Source organism: Ascaphus truei, chromosome 4 (genome assembly GCF_040206685.1).
Source record: "Ascaphus truei isolate aAscTru1 chromosome 4, aAscTru1.hap1, whole genome shotgun sequence".
NCBI lineage: Eukaryota > Metazoa > Chordata > Amphibia > Anura > Ascaphidae > Ascaphus > Ascaphus truei.
The window spans coordinates 361,843,190-361,860,353 of record NC_134486.1 but is presented as its reverse complement, the minus strand read 5'-3'; the positions used below and the strand labels follow the sequence as shown (position 1 = coordinate 361,860,353).

Here is a 17,164-nt window from a genome sequence, read left to right as displayed (position 1 = left end):
CCTCTGTCCAATGCCAGGATAGCCCCGTTACTGCAGTAATGTGAAGCAATACTGCTGCTGAAAATGTGCCCGCTCTACTTACAGCCCTCCATGGACCGGCTTTTTTTTCTTCGTGTTAGGGATTATACTTGCAAAGCGCGCACTACACAAATAATCTGAAAAAGATGTTCACTGAAAAGCAGCGGCCATTAATTTCGCCCTGAACGCGCCTGCAATTCACTACAGGTCTATAGCCGTTAGGGTGTTAACACCTTCATTGCCAGCGGTGCTCTGGGTATCAAGGGGATCACCCACGAACTTTTTGGTTTTAAAAAGACAAATCCTTTTTCATGGTCGGGGGGAAATAAATGATTCGGGTCCCCTAGAAAAGGCATGTGCTGAACAGAGCGGGTTATTGCTAGAAACTAGAGGCTCGGGTTGTAACAAGGTGAAAGCAATCAGCAACTTCACACATCACAGCCACTATTTCTGACATTGAGTTCCATAATGTGCGTAGTGAGGACGCTGACGAGAGCTTCTCAATGCCTCTCGCCTGCCCAACATGTTCCAGATTCTCAGTACAACTGCAGGTATTCTGGCTTTGTGCATGGGCATGTTAAGCCGCACATAGTGCCTGCAATGTTGCCTCTGAAGTCGAGGATGGTGACACAGTTAATAGCTTCTCAGACTGGCCAAAACTAATATCACTACATATGGTTTAAATAACTACAACTACATACAGTACTTCTTTTTTTGGGGGGGTCGAGAAATAGGATAAATTAGGACAAACCTCCATTAAAACAGCCTTAAATCGCGGAACAAACACCAGGTATTAACGGTGTTGAGAGATAATACAGTGATGTTTGTCTCTAGAGAAAGGGGGAGAGAGGGCGAACGCACACACACTAAAAAAATCTTCAGCTCATTGAGTATACAATGAAGGTTTTGCAATATCGACTTTATATGGAAAGAAAGGAATATAAACATAAGATGCCAAAAAAAGAGAGCCTGGGAAGATCGTGGAGCATTAAGACATTTTAGTTATGTGAAATAATGCACTAGACGCTTTCCCAGAGTCCTCTACATGTTAATGTGTAAAAAGAATGTTTATTTTGTATTTTTTAAACGGGACAAAAAATATTTTTGTGACCAGGGCAGGAAAATATAAGAGGAACTAAAGCGAAGATGTATTCAATAGACTTTCTCTTAAAGCCTTTATCTTTTTTTCCTCTCTCTTTCTTCTTTTCTTCCATAAAGCAGCACAAATCTGTGTTAAGCAAATCGAAACAGGTACAGCATTTTCCTCCGATTTCATTGAGCAGTGCGGCTGCAGCCTCTAACGGCTTATAGACTAACAAATGCTCTTTTCAGTGCTAACGGGGTTTTTCTTTTTTGTATAAATTGCTTTTAACATTTGCATGGAATATACTTTTTTCTGTACCGTCTCCCTCTAAGCCAATAAACAAGAAATGGAGATGTTGAAAGCTGGCTATGCGTCTGCCTTAGCACGCTTTGTTTTTCTCTACAGATAACCAACGAAAGAATTCATGTTAAATAATGCATTCTGTAAACTTTTGCAAACTGCTTCTGCAGAGAGCGATATTGATCTGCATGTTTAAAATGGTTGGCGCCTCACATAAAAAAATAATAGTACAGCAAATGGTTCGTCCTACATAAATGAGCTGTGGACAGACTGCTGCTTGCATACTAATATATAAAGCATGCGGCATCAGCAACTTAACCCTGGATGCTATAATTCTCTAACATGTTTCTTGCTTAATCTTATCTCCTATGGGAGCAGAGGGACCTGCAATGTATTGCAGCGAGTTGGAGGCCAAACTGCCACAGAAGGACTGAAACCTTTTTAAACAAAAGGGTTTGTTATAAGAATTTACATATGAGGTTCCTTTGCCAAGATAAATAACCTATGACAGCACTGTGGTGCTTGTGGCATTTAAAAACCAGCAATATTTTTCCTTAACAGTTCAGTCCCTCGTACGAGTTGCAATCAGAAAGCACAGAAGCCACACATACTGCTTTGGCTAAAGACTTATGGCTAACTGCAGGGGAACGCAGCTGCTATTCCAAAGATACAGCGATTATAAAGCAGTTCTTTTTTTTCTTCTTTTTAAACGGGACAGCAACCACTTTTTAAGGCCCCAAATGAAACCTGTTTTTCTATCTATTTTTCAGCAGTACAAAATGACTTGGGCATTTCACATACGCAAGAGGAAAAGGGGAATTTTAATACTAAGAGAAACTAAACAAAAATGTGTTTGCAATGCTTAAGATAGCATCATCGCTAAAAATAATCTGCAGCATTGAGCTTTTGGTATAGTGGTAACCGTCGGGTTTACTGACTCAAGTCTGAAACCATCCGTGCAGGCAGGGAAAAGGGCAGGAGACCTGCTTGCCAATGCTGTTTGTTATTTAGATGTCTTGGACAGAGTTCTTCTTGTTTTGAGAGTATTCGTCATTCAAATAAGCGCTCCTCTTGGCCTCTATCCCAGTAATGAGTTGTGAGCTTCTGTTTTAGTAACAGCGTTATAAATAACTTAATAACTTTTTGTTCCAAGCCGGATTTTTTAATTGCTAGTGAAAATCGGAGGATTCACTGAGGCGTTTGAATTAGGATCTGCAGATACCATGAAATGGAGCACATTTCCCAATATCTATTTCAACGTCCTCTGGCAGTTAAGTAGTTAATGAAAAGAACAGCCCCACCTACATATCTTTAAAATGCACATTTTGTTTTGCTGAGACATTGGTTAAACAACATGTTTTTACTCTCCAAAGTGAAAAGTGGGACCCAGGAAAATATCTGCTGGTAAATAAATGTTCAGCCTTTTAACCACTTTTACTTCCAATGCAATTTCCTCCCAAAGAAGTTCTAGAAATTAAGCCTTGTTTTTGGATTTCTAACAGGAGTGACTAAACAAAGGTTTATTTAGATTTTTTTTTGGGGTGTGGGGTGTGGGGTGAGGGTGGGGGTGGGAAGATTACATTTTCACAAACTGTGCCTGTAAAGGATTTTGTGCAACAACAAAAACAACAAATCACCAAAATGTGTGTTATGTGGAAAAATGACAGTTAATGATTCCTCTGCATCTTCTCATGGAAGAAAAGTATTATTCCACTGAAATATCTGAACACCTCTATGTAGCACTTGGCTTCAAGTAAAGCTTACATATAAAGCGATAGAAATTCCCCTTTACCATCCCCTGTTCTATGTCTGTTTCCGCTTTCCATATACTACTCGTATTCTTCTGGGCCTGACTTCTTTACACATGTTTCCTTGCTGCTGGGATGTTTTCCGTGAAACATACTGGTAGTAAAGAGAACATTATAACTTGGTTTCATGTGTGAAAATGAGGAAGGTGGAACTGCCCATTCATTGTTTTCACAACTTGAAAGCCATTACGGCAGCAAAGCGATTAACGATAGAAATCATATTCTAAAATGTGTTGTTTTTACCTTTTCACTTACTGTATAAACATGTTACCCTAGACGGGTGCATTACAAGTACACAGAATTGCACTCACACACACATTGAATGTGTTCTATTGTATCCCACCCTTCTCAAGCATCAAGTCTTCTTTTCTAGCTCTCTTCCCCTCTACTGTTCCTCCTGTCTTATTTCCTAATTTCCCCTCTTTCCTTTCCTCCAATTTACTGCTACCTCAGAAAGTCAGGGCTGCTTCTGCATGTCGTATCGGGGCTGACTTCTGAAAAAGTCACTATGCAGAGATAATCAGATCACAAACTAGTCTGGTTTAGTTCATTATAACTGCTTAACACCAAACAGCAGGACACATTTTTATGAACGGTTGATCAATTTGGTTTCATTTTCCGCACAGGATTTGCTGCACATTTCCCAGCTTTGAAAATCACAGCAGATTCCTATTTCTTACCATATGAATCTATTGTAATGATCTCACTTTTAAGATATGTCTAGCAGATCTCATGTGTCATTATTTAGTATTTCTCCAAATATACCTTTTTTCATATTAGGTGAGAGAGGTATTCTAGGTCCCATTAAAAATAAGCCGTAAAAGATGACATATCTCTGCTGTACATCGTGTTGTTTTTCATCCGTTTATCGTTTTCTATTAAATATTATGTTTATTTTTCAATCTGAGAATTTGGTTAGCTCCCTAAATAAAACCCTCGTATTCAGTGTTTCTGAATCTCTCCTTATAACACCCCAGCAAGACCAGATTTTAGGCATAATCTATGAAATGCCAAGCGCACGTTTGCATTTCTATGCGAATGTGTGATTAGCTGTTTTTCCCTGAAAATGGCCTGGATAGCTTGTCCCAGAGGCAGGGATGAGAAACACTGCCCTAGTTAGATGTACAGTATGCCTCTTGGTTGTAGTGGCCATTTTTAATTACCAAAGCCAATATTTTCTGAGCGATCATAGAAACTCCCTCCCCCACCCCTCCCCTCAGAGACAGTCTCGAATCATCGATACATGCTCTTATTCTTCCTAAAACTAATTGGCCACTATTACCATTTTTGTTTTTAAATGTGCTGAACTCGCCTGCTGCACAAGGAATTAAAGTGAAATCAAAATCTTAGGTTTGTCCACCATCAATATACAGCTTATTTCTGATCGCAATAAATTCTAGTACACACAAAGCATTATATTAGGCTATGTGTATCAGAAGGACAGAGCAAACGTTCTTATTTGCACTAATTTGCTCTCGTTACATATTTGACAAGCTTGTACATTGAGCCACTTAAGTCTGCCTCTCGCACTCGGCAAGATGTTAATGCCACCGCAGACCTGCCGGATTGTGTGGACATGTTCTGCTTCGTTATATGGAAGCAAACCTTCATACATCTCATTATACCATTGCTTTCAGAACGTTTCCCCAAGTTGATAACTGCCAAAGGTAGAGTAAAACTTGCACCTTGTGCATTGATGCAAGAGTGAAGCAGAGTCAAAATGTTCACTTTACATCAGGCGGGACCTAATTGTGACAATAATACATAATCCCTATATATTTACATATGTTGAAAACAGAACCATGAGATGGAAGCAACATAAACGAGGAATGGAATAGCTAATATCCAACAGTGCATACTTGTCACTCTCGCCATATTTGGACTACACCAAGACCAGAGAAAAGATTTTAGAGAGACTATTGTAAAAGTGTTTCCTTTCTAATGCAGTTTGGTAAATGACTGCCGTGCGGTTACTGTATAGTAGTGACGTTTTGCTATGTTAAACTTTTGTGATAGAAACTTTTCTGGTAAATTGAAGATATACTGTATAATAGTTTTAAAACTCTAATATAAGACGCCTCCCCCCCCCGCCTCCTCCTTCCTTACGGGAGATCTGCATGTTATTTGTGTACCGGTGCTGGTTAGCTCACCTGCTGTAGGCCAGGAAGCCCGAGTCTCCGCGATGGTAGTTGGAATAGCCACGGGACAGGCTGGTACTTCATCGGTGCAGAGCCTCCATCCTGTATGGTAGCTGCCGGAGGCAAATGGTATTCCCTACAGGAACCCCCTTTTCAGTAATGACATAGAGAAGTGGAAGCGTTCACCTTTTATTTGGCAGGCCAGGGCCCGATTCATCTCTTGCAAGAGAGGTACTTCTTACACCGACCATCATATAATATCTTCCCTCGCATCTTGCATCACTGTTATTCCCTGGCTAGGTTCCCCAAGGGCTTGAGGCCCTTGAGTCTAGTCGCCACTGCCATACCCCCTGGTGGGGTAAAGCAGATACCGCCTCACTTACTGGGGAACAGGCTACATCCTAGAACCGTCTCATCTAAATTTGGGTTAGGAGCCTCTTATATACCTGGGGAGGGGTTAGTGACCCTGCCCCAAACTGGGCAGGTGTTAGAGGAGGTCCCGGTGTCACACCATACTACGTGTGACCCCCTAACAATTTGTGGACACGCTATGTGTTTTAAGAGAAAGTTATGGACGAGAAGCGTGATAAAGGAGAGAATGCCGTAAAAACCACCTGAAACTTAGGTTGCAGTATTCACAATCACTGATGGCATAAGCTTTCAAAATGACTTAAAATACTTATCTGATTTTGTAAGCTATCAACCACCTAGTGTGAGCACAATAATCAGAACGCTGCCATTAAATCCATAGGGTCCTGTGTGGGACTGTACCTTTAAAATAGGTTTTCTGGAAAACTGGTGGGCAGTGCTTTTCAAGTAGCAATCCAAAGAGCTGAAATCAGAAAAGAACTGTTCATGCAAGGTCTTTACATATAATGTATAACCATGTTCATGCAATGTAACCATGTATTTGTCATCATAACTCTATGCCCAAGACATACTTGAAAACGAGTGGTAACTCTCAATGTATTACTTCCTGGTAAAATATTTTATAAATAAAATTTAAAAAAAGTCTTATTTGTGTAATTATAGGCATATTTAATGAGGCTTAGAAATGCCATCTTCATCCTTTTACCTCAAAAACAAAAAAGTGAACATTTTATAAATACTTTTCAACATTTGTATCACGTTTGTATTATATGTTATACGTGAGTTTTGCTGTGAAAAATGGCGCTATGTTGCTGGAGCTACTTTAATGGAGTTAGATTCATGATAGATTAAACCTTCTACACAGTTCTATAAAAGGAATGTAAACAGACCATCCGCAGGCTTTTCTAATACTGGAGGTGGCATTGAAGAGCCCTGGTGTAGAATATGGTGGTAAACTATACAGTGCTACAGATTTGCATGTACCATTATTACGGCTCAGTCTTCTGCTTATAGTACTGTTACAGTTTCCTTTATCCCACCCATGTGTAGGGTGCAGGCGGCAGCAACAGCATCGGAACACATGGAACCAAGCTGAGCTCCATGAATGTAGACGCTGTGTGCGAGAAGCTGAAGCAAATAGAAGGGATTGAGCAGAGCATGTTGCCTCAGTACACCGCAACTATGCGCAAGGTGATTTCAACTTTTACTTGTTTACAGTATTATTTTGGCCAAATATCCTTGGAACTAAGTTCAGTGCTTAGACATGATCTGTTGTCCCTTTCAACTCATTTCCGAGACAAGATTGCAAGAAGTTGTCCCCTGTTCAGCCACTTGTTGATGATGACTAGCCTGTACCACCGACCTCAGCAGCCCTATAACAGGCCTCCTGAGTATCTTCAAGTTATTTAAGCCAGGGGTGCTCAACTCCAGCCCTCAAGACCTCCTTAACAGGCCATGTTTTAAAGCTGCAGTTCTAGCTCCCGTTTTTTTTTTAGTTTTTTTTTTACTTCAATCGTTTCATGTGGGCAATCTCTACTTGCCTAAATAACTGCATAGAACTGCATTCGTTCTCCGTCTATTGATCGGCAAAGTTTGGCGACATCTTTAGATATGGGGAATGTAAATGGTTGCTATAGGAACAAGCATGCTTTTTAAAATAGAATACAAGAAAATTGGTCTTTCAAAGTTGCTTTTTTTTTTTAAAACAAAATGCTAAAAGTATTTTTTTTTACTACAGAACTGATTTATTAAAAAAAAAAAAACACATGTAGGATATTGCTTGAACTGCAGCTTTAAGGATAACCCAGCTTCAGCACAGGTGGCTCAATCAGAGCCACTGATTGAGCCACCTGTGCTGAAGCAGGGATATCCTTAAAAGCTGACCTGTTGGGGTGGGGGGGTCTTGAGGGCGGTAATTGAGCCCCCCTGATTTAAGCAATAGGAGGATGGGATGTCTTCACAGTTTTCCTCACAAAATACATTCTTTGGATTATTCTCACCAAAAAAGTGTTACTGCCAGAAAACTGGCACTAAAGTGTTTGAGGTTTTCATCTCTGAAGTGGAGTAACTTTAGCCAAGTTATTTTATGTGCCTCTGCATCAGGTAATTAAAATTAAATTGCCTGCTATTTATTGCTGTGATTGTGTGTTGTTTGTTAGTATGTACATTGCTAATTATACTGGTAGAGCTATTAAAAAATGTAGTAATAATTATGATACAAAGTACATCTTTCTTGCACTAGATTAATAAAGCCTCGTTTGAAAGCTAGTCACTTATGGTCTACTTGGGTTCAAGAAATGTGCTATTCTGCAATATACCAGGCATAACTATAAACTATGAATACCAAGTGGCAGTAAAATCTTATTGTGGCATAAAATCAGTTTAAGACCAATGTAAATATAATTGTTAGCATTTTATGTATGGTAAAATGTCTAATGGCCATGTGCGTCTATGTAGTGTTTTGCCCATAATATAATTGACGGAGCTTCAATCCTTCATGAAGAAACAACTAAAATAAATGTTCTGATCAATGCAATATGTAATATATCATTAAGTAGCTCACAAATATTGTATTTGTGAGCTATACTGTTCTAAACATTTCAAAACATTAAATTGAAAGGACAGCCACAAACCCCTTCCTCAAACATCATCACAATGGCAGCTTCCAGTAGGGATCTCCATTCATGGTACAGCCACGGTAAGAGATGGCCTTATGAGAATATACCGATCAGAGCAGCTTCAGACCTAAGCAGCTCTGTACGTCAAATGTGACAAAGTCTGAACTAAGATCTTCAAAGGACCTTCAATGTTTTTAGTCATTGTCATGGTGTGTGGGAATAGACCTCACTGTACAGCAGTGAGTGTGATGGTTACAGGCATGATAATGAGGCTATCTTTTCGTGTGGGTTAAATGTTACATATTTGTTCAAGTTTTGTATTCCTTGTCACCATTCATGCACATTTTTGTCTTAATTTCTTTTTCTTTTTGCAGGCTAATATCAATGGTCGTGTTTTAGCACAATGCAACATGGATGAATTGAAAAAGGAAATGAACATGAATTTTGGCGACTGGCACCTCTTCCGAAGTGCAGTAAGGACAATATTCAGACATTAATTGGCATTTCTACCTGTAAAATAGGTTGTTGGGAGACCACACAGTGTTTATTGCCATTGCAGGCACAAACTAGGTTTTGTTTTTGTTATTTGAAAGATGTTACATATATAAATTCAAAGATTTCGTTATGTACGATTTCAATGGTCAAAAAAGTAGTGGTGTTGTTAAAACATCACAGGGGGATGTCTCCCGTTCCTTTATTTGCACTCTTCTCTCAGTTGAAAGATTTGTGCTTTCTCATTTGTAAACTGCTTGCGGTGAACCATAAACATATATTATTTTTCTGTTCTTTCCCTGAGAGGATCTCGTGTCTTTAGGGGGGCTACCATCCTTTCTCTTTCCCAAAAATAAAACAATTTAAGTATAGATCTGGATTATAGTAATAATATTGTTCTTGGAGAAAGGACACTTTGCAGGCTGTGCTAATCTTTTATTGGATCAACGTAAAATCATGTGTAGATATTAATGTACAATAACGTATATACTTGTTATCTGTTAAAAAAAATGTGCTTCAAAAGTTCATGTCTAAGATTAATACAAATGTTATTTCTCTCTTACTGTTGGTACACCTCTATCTGGTGTGCTAGCTGAATTGATACTGTATAAAATAGGAAAGCTGAGGCAGTATAGACATTTAAGTGAGGAACATGAACATCAATATATACTTATCGTACAATAGATCTCATGATACACAGATATTCAATGGATGATATAATGAATATTTGACTTGATACTGGTATTAAAATAATTTTATCTAATCAGCTCCTAAACAGATTGACTTCAGAGGTTGCTTTCAAGAGATTATGTATTTAAAACATTGAAATGACTGTAAGAAAATTATTCAGGCTTAATTGTTCTCGTGAACATCTTTTCCTGAAGCCTTTTGTTGTGATTTCTCCACAAACAGATGGAATCATAACATGCAGATTACAGTTTGAAACAAAACAGACTATTTGAGAGTTTCCTATTTTTTTGTTCTTGTTTTTGGGGGGGGGGAGGGAGAGATGTAATTGCCATAATTGTTAGGATATTATTTTTCGAACGTGCTTTGCTGTGTACATGATAATGATGTTGGTGTTCTGCTCATGCCTAAGATTCACGAAATGAAAAACCCCGACATCCAGATGCATGCTGACGAGACCCGGATCCCAGCTGAGCCCAGCAGAAACATGCTCACACAAAGCGAAGTCAGCCGGCGCCCTGCTCCGAACCCAGAACTGCCTCACACTGAACTCGCCGGTCAGAATTACGACTTCAGCTTCAGCTTTGAGGAACTGAACGCTATTGGTTTCGACGAGCCGCCACCACCACGTCACAGCAATACAAGTTGGCAGGTACCTACCGCGTTTAATTACTCCTTCTTGGTTTTCCAAAGAGGAATTGTAGTTCTAAATTAAAAATATATTCGGGACAGAAAAAGTACTTGCCTATTCCAGACATCACAGTATATTTGAATTGACACATTTAAATGTGTCTGTATTTTTGTACGGTCTTCATTGTAATCAAGTGAAATGTTTATAGACCTTCTATGCAAAGCTTTTTTTTAACAACTTTAGTAATGAATGAGCCATGATCAGGTACTTAACACTACACTTCGCAGACATACAGTAGTTAATCCCTGCCCGTAAATTTTATAATCTATTGTTTCAAGGGGAAATAATGTGATATGCCAAGGAGCAGTCCCTAGGATTGATCCAATTCTCTGACTAAAGAGATTGAAATATCTGAAGACTGTTAGGGGCAGTAAAGGTTTCTTTCCAGCATTTGAAATCCATGTTTATTCTGGTGTCTTGTCTTAAAAATGAACCATTGAAGAAGCATTAACAATTAAACGTATTACACATATTGGTTTACTACACTTATGAAATAGCTTGTACTTGAGTTAGCAGTATATATCGGACGATGGAAAACATGATTATCCTTATAGATTTGTAGAGCTTCGCTAAATAAGATTCATTTAGAAATACGTACCCGCACATAGGAAATCATGTCGCTTTAATTACAAAAACAAAACATACAGCGCAAAATACTCATCAGTCGTGTCTTGGTTTTTAAAGTAGCCATAATATTTTGATGTTTGATTTGGCAGCCTTTTTATTTGTGATTTTTTTCACGCATAATTTAAGGAATTCATTTATGTCTTCCGTGTTTTAGTTGATATTCAAAAGGCTCTATTGTATTTTCTATAGCTACTTATGGAATGACAATGTAAGAAATTATTAATTCAAAGTTCAACATTCCTGCAATGGCAGCATATGCTCTTTGTGATCTATGGCATTTCAGTCCCTATCTTTTATTATCATTGAATTAAAACTTTTTTTTTGTCTGAATCTGTTTTTTGTTTTTACATCTATATACTATGTTGCTTAGCCAGTCACCGTATAATGATAGCTTAAGTGTTTCCAGAGTTATTTCACTTGCATCCACTATAGATAAATATCCTGTGATTTTTTTCTTCTTTCTTTTTTTACAGGGACGAGCTCATAGAACTCCAAGCCTTTCAAGCCTTAATTCTCAAGAATCCAATGACATTGGAAAGCTTACTGATAAAGTGCAGGCAGAATATAGAGATGCATATAGGGAGTACATTGCACAAATGTCACACATTGAGGGGGGCGGTGTAAGCTCCAGTACTGTAAGTGGCAGGTCTTCTCCACCGAGCTCTGGTCCATATTACATGGGGCAGAGCACATCGGTCAGTTCTATCCATTCCAGTTCTGAACAAGACAGAGGGAAAGAAAGTGAACAAAAGCAGCAGCAGCAGCAGGAGGACGGAAGGAAGCCCTTTTTGCCGAAGAGAAACGATGTTGTCGATTACACATCCTCAAGTGTTTCTACTGCGGATGCTTCACCGCTGGATCCCATCACAGAAGAAGATGAGAAGTCAGATAATTCTGGATCCAAACTTCTTTCTGGTAAAAAGCCTCTGGAAAGAACAAGCATTTTCCAGGGAGCAGATTTGAAACTTAAGGGAGCTGGTCTGCGCTACCAGAAGCTCCCGAGCGATGAAGATGAGTCTGGAACAGAAGAGTCTGATAACACCCCTCTTCTTAAGGAAGGAAAAGACAAAAAGACAGAGGGAAATGTAGACAAGGTACCTGAGCATGCATCTGAGCCTGTGAGAACCTTATTCAAAGGGAAGGAGTATCTGTCGGATAAGAAAGATTCATCTGACTCTGGTGTGAGGTCCAACGAAAGTTCACCAAATCACTCCCTCAACAATGAGGGCACAGATGATTCCCAATTTGAAAAGGCCAATCTTATTGAGCTTGAAGATGACCACTTGCGAGGAAAAAGGGGAATACCCAATAGCTTGAGTGGCCTTCAAGACTCGGCTGTAGCACGCATGTCAATCTGCTCTGAAGACAAGAAAAGCCCATCAGAAAGCAGTCTAATTGCCAGCAGTCCTGAGGAGAATTGGCCTTCTTGTCAGGAAGGCTACAACCTCAATCGCACTCCAAGCACAGTCACCCTCAACAACAACACTGCGTCTACTAATAGATCAAATCAAAACTTTGAAGAAACAGAAGCCGCTAAAGAAGAGTCTCCAATCATAGTAGTCCCTGGGTCAAGTCCTGTGCAGAATGAAAACCTGAAGCGTCTGACTCACAAGAAAGCTCAGCGTCCAGGCTACAACCGTCTGCCAAAAGAGGCCTCGGAGCTGCATACCGTTGCTTCCTCTGACACCGCTGGCTTTGCAGAAGAGCGAGAGAGTATCCTTTAAACTAAGAATTTCAATCGGGCGAAAGCCAAATTGTACGAGTACGATTTTAATTTATTTCAAGTAATAATTTCTTGCCGTTGTCCCCCGATCGTAAACCTGTCAAGCAAATTGTGTCCCTCATCACTTCTTTCTTTTAAATAATTGGAACATACCATTCACCCATACAAGTAAACTAGCAAACCGTAGGGAAATAATCACTGGCTCTTCATTGGATTCACATGTTATTAACACATTGTATTTGAAAAGAAGAAAGCAAAAACATAGTTTGGGGAAATATAGGCAAAGCTAGATTTTGTAAACTTCAATATCTTCATTATTTTTTCTTTAAGCATGTATTTTTGATTTAAATCTACACCTAACCCCTCTTGAAACAATCAAGCTGGCCTTTAACCCATTGTCTGTCAGAGGGACTTGCTTTGCAATGCATTGCAGAGCCTGAGGCAGCAGAAGTAGCTAACTTGTTATAGTCCTAAATTAAAGACACAGGATTTATGATTTCTTTGTGGGTCAAGAACTGCATAACATTGGACGTTTAATATCACCCTAACAAATATTATAGTATGTTTGAAGATCACCATTGCTATACCCTATAAAGATCACTGCCATTATTATAGCCATTGACTTAAAATGGATGCGCCTTTTCTTTTGCATATTACAGTTTCCTGTTTCCTGGTAGTATTACAGAGAGTACAGGAATCCTAGTACACAAATTTGTAATAATTCTCCAAAAAAGGGTATAATTTCCTGCAAATCTAGTTTGTCACAAACATTGAAATGAACTAAAGCTAATATCCCTGTTGATTTCCCAAATGCAGTGTGTTATGTTTAACAGTAGAAGAAATAAGTCAAACCTACTGTATATGGCATTATGCTATGCTGTCTTTTTGTCTGATCATAACCTTACCCATTCTGAATAATCATTGTAGTGCTTGCCATAAAGACGCTGTTAAGTGATGATGTGTAATTGACTTTGCATTCGGATCTCTGAACTGCTGTAGTTAATAGGTGCCCGTACTGCATGCCATTGGCACATAAGTGTTTCGTTTGTGAGATCATCTTGCATGCAAAAAAGTGGGAAAAGTTTACAGGCGCACAAACATGTCTCTGACTGAACCAAGTTAATAAGTTAGGAGGATCTGAATTTAAATAAATAGAATTTAATTTACTGCCAATCGGAATTAGTTTGAACCCTCTATTATTGCACACAGTGTTGGTTGATTTACAGCAGGAATGCTCAACTCCAGTCCTCAAGACTCTCCAACGGGTGAGGTTTTAAGGATATCCCTGCTTCAGCACAGACTTCGACTGAGCCACTGATTGAGCCTCTTGTGCTGAAGCTGGGATAAAACCCTCACCTGTTGGGGAGTCTTGAAGACTGGAGTTGAGTACCTCTGATTTACAGCAATGTTTCTCAAACCTGTCCCGAGGGCCCTGAGCCAGATTAGGTTTTTGGGGCAGCCAAACAAAGAATAACTGCAGTGCAGTGCCCTTTTTAAAATCTGATTATCTTTTATTACTCATTGTTGGTAGTGACATCAAAATCATTACACAAGAGAACAGCAAGTTCTCAATACATGTGCAGTGTAATAAAGGGAAATGTAGCAACAATCATCTATAAATATCCTTTTAAAATGCTTTGAGTAGTTACTGAGGACTTAAACTTAAATCCGCTACCACTTCTAATGAGAGAGAGAATGCTTAAATATCGGCACTCATAGGAAGTTTTGCAGGTGCATAAAGTGTTTTTTTTTTGCAACTGATTGACGTTGCAGTTTTGTTTCAATACAGGCACAAATAATAGGATGGAAACGTCACTCAGTTGCCATAAAACCATTTTATGCACCTGCAAAATTTCCTACGACTACCGATCTTTAAGCATTTTCTATTGTTTTTTTTTTTAATCAAACACCGGGTTTAAAGAATGTGTATGTGTATAGCTATATTTATCTATATATTGTCGTTGTAGAGGTAAGTTATTAACTTCATTCTTTGAGTACTGAGGAAAAGGCGATTAAATGTTCTTTTTGCTATTTCAAAATCATATTTAATGAGTTTTATGTTTTGGTAACTGAACTATGATTAAATAGGCCCTTATTGGTTTAGCAATAGAGATATCAAGAAATTCCAAGTCAGGAAGTTAATTGAGTGAGTTTTTGCCAAAAATGCCCTCAATGTGTTTGACCTCTGCAACGACTATATAAATACATATACATACATACGTGTGTGTATGATATATATATCCATATATATCAATCCTCATTCAGAGAGTCCCACAGAGCACAAATCACTGAATTCTGGCTCCTGTGTAGGAAATCCTTGCCAGTGAGCTAGTTGGTGGGCAGAAGGTTATTTTATCCCATGCCACAGGGTTGTGCTGCTGGCCAGTACTTCTCTAGTGAATAGCTCACAAAGCTGGGGATTTTCCCAGTCATGAGCTGCCAGTGTTTCTGGTCTGCGGGATTCTCTTCCCTCAGCGCGGTTCAAGTTAAATAAAGAAAAACGTGTGTTAAACCTGGGAAGGTGTGTGGTCTGCTGCTTTACCCCTGAGGCACTTGGTAACTTTGTGCCACTTTTCCTGATGTCCTCATTGTTGCCGTCTGAGGCAGTTGCATGCAATTTGTTTCTGGACTTTGATGTTACCTGTTAGTGAAGTTTGCATGAAAATGGTTTGATATTCATGATGGGAGAAAAAAAAAATTGCTGTGTGTTCGTACGTGTTTGAAACAAATTTGTGGAAAATAAAATAAATCTAAGCATTACTGTATTTGTGTTATGCTCTTTATCAGAGGTGTAAACAGAAACTGTCTATTTAGTAAAGTTCTGCATTGAGTAAACTCCATGTATACTATGAGCATGGGTTCCGGTTTTGAGTGTTAATTTTTTTTCTATTTTTATGTGTTTTCATTTTATATATAAAAATAAATAAATCTGTGTTGATCAGTGTTACCAATGGGAAAAACGTGACACGCATTTGAATTTGGTGTTTATCGATGGACATTTTTTAGTTTCCATACTCCCCCATGATGCCTTAGTCTCTACCTGTGGACAAGCTGCCACAAAAGGTTACATTTCATAGGAAAGGATGCTTTATTTCCCGTGTTTTTCGGTTAAAACCTAAAACGGGAATCCCTAATTATGAGTGAACCCTGCCGTAGCTTTTCAGACGTGAGCAACTTTTTGTTCTCTCATTATCAACTTATCCACACTAAGTTATCGACTGCAGAGTTCTGGCTTTTTAATTTACTCCAAACTCGGGTAGAATATTGACATGAAGAGGAAACTAAATATAATGTACAATTTGTATCATGCCCGGTACATGCATGACACTAATACACATAGGCTTGACACACAGTCTTACTGTTACGTGTGTGTTAAACAAAAAATGTGTATTAGCTGGAAAACTCAAGAAAAAGCAAATTAATATGTTAAATAATCACAGTACATACAATTCAGCAACAGGCGCTTATCACCAAGCAAATATGAATGTAGATATGTCCCTGAGTTAACCCCAAAGAGGTTTAAATACAACCTTAGAGTCCAATCCTAAATTTTAGTTGCCAGAAACAGTCCAAAAGAAAAAGTTCCAAGAAGGTGCGGCTTTCTCAGTTGGAAGTGCTAACCCAGCACTTCAGTAGAAACTAAATAGGATGAGAAGAACAGAAAGCGCACACTTCCTGGTGCAATAATGTTTTTACTATATTAATGAGACAAACAAACAAATAGTGGTAATACACTCACAAACATCCAAATAAAATAAGCAGTAAGTTGATCTCACCACACCCCGGGCCAACCACGTCAGCCCATGATTTGCATGGTGAAAAAAAGACCGTAGCTGTAGAGTTTTGAAGAGCTGAAGACTGTGAGGGAGAAGGCAGGGAACGGGCTGACGTGGTTGGCCCGGGCTGTGGTGAGATCATCCCTGCAACCGCCGGGTTGCTGCGACACCGTACGGAGGAGGAGGTCACGTGGTGACGCACTAGGGAGGCGTCACGAGAGGCAGCAGGAAACTCCTATCACCGGAAGGGCGGAAGCAAGCAGCGGACGCGCTGTAGCAACAGGCGGAGTACCCCCACGTGAGGACAACTCTGCACATCTCCAGCACGGATCTGCGGACTACTGCTTACTGCTTATTTTATTTGGATGTTTGTGAGTGTATTACCACTATTTGTTTGTTTGTCTCATTAATATAGTAAAAACGTTATTGCACCAGGAAGTGTGCGCTTTCTGTTCTTCTCATCCTATTTTGTTACGTGTGTATATGTGTATATGTGTATATATGTATATATATATATATATATATATATATATATATATATATATATATATATATATCCTCGGTTATCCGACACAATGCGTTACTCAAAATGGCGTTGTAAAGTGAAACGTTGTAAAGCGAAACACGTTTTCCCATAGGAACACTATTTAAATGAAAGGTTCCGTTCCTGAAAGCATTTTTAACACTAAAATACACCAAATATTTTATGCAGGCAATAAGATGCGCAACACACGCATAAATTATATAGTGTATATACTGTATTATATATATAATATAACATAATAAATAATATATTATATAGTATAATATAATATTATATAGTATAATATTAT

General features: G+C 38.9%; 1 protein-coding gene across 8 annotated transcripts in view; it reads left to right on the top strand.

The window, feature by feature from the left end:
• KIDINS220 (kinase D interacting substrate 220) overlaps positions 1-15,315 on the top strand; it is a 175,620-nt gene extending 160,305 nt beyond the window's left edge. For 3 of the 8 annotated variants that reach the window (XM_075598321.1, XM_075598319.1, XM_075598317.1), the window contains 5 exons: positions 1,240-1,269; positions 6,768-6,908; positions 8,710-8,808; positions 9,927-10,166; positions 11,306-15,315. In XM_075598321.1, the coding sequence (XP_075454436.1) occupies positions 1,240-1,269; positions 6,768-6,908; positions 8,710-8,808; positions 9,927-10,166; positions 11,306-12,556 (1,761 nt within the window). In that variant the 3' untranslated portion in view covers positions 12,557-15,315. Of the gene's footprint in view, positions 1-1,236; positions 1,270-6,767; positions 6,909-8,709; positions 8,809-9,926; positions 10,167-11,305 lie in introns of all 8 variants that reach the window. The other 5 variants (XM_075598318.1, XM_075598315.1, XM_075598316.1 and 2 more) reach the window with 2 other exon arrangements.
• Positions 15,316-17,164: the final 1,849 nt, after the last annotated feature.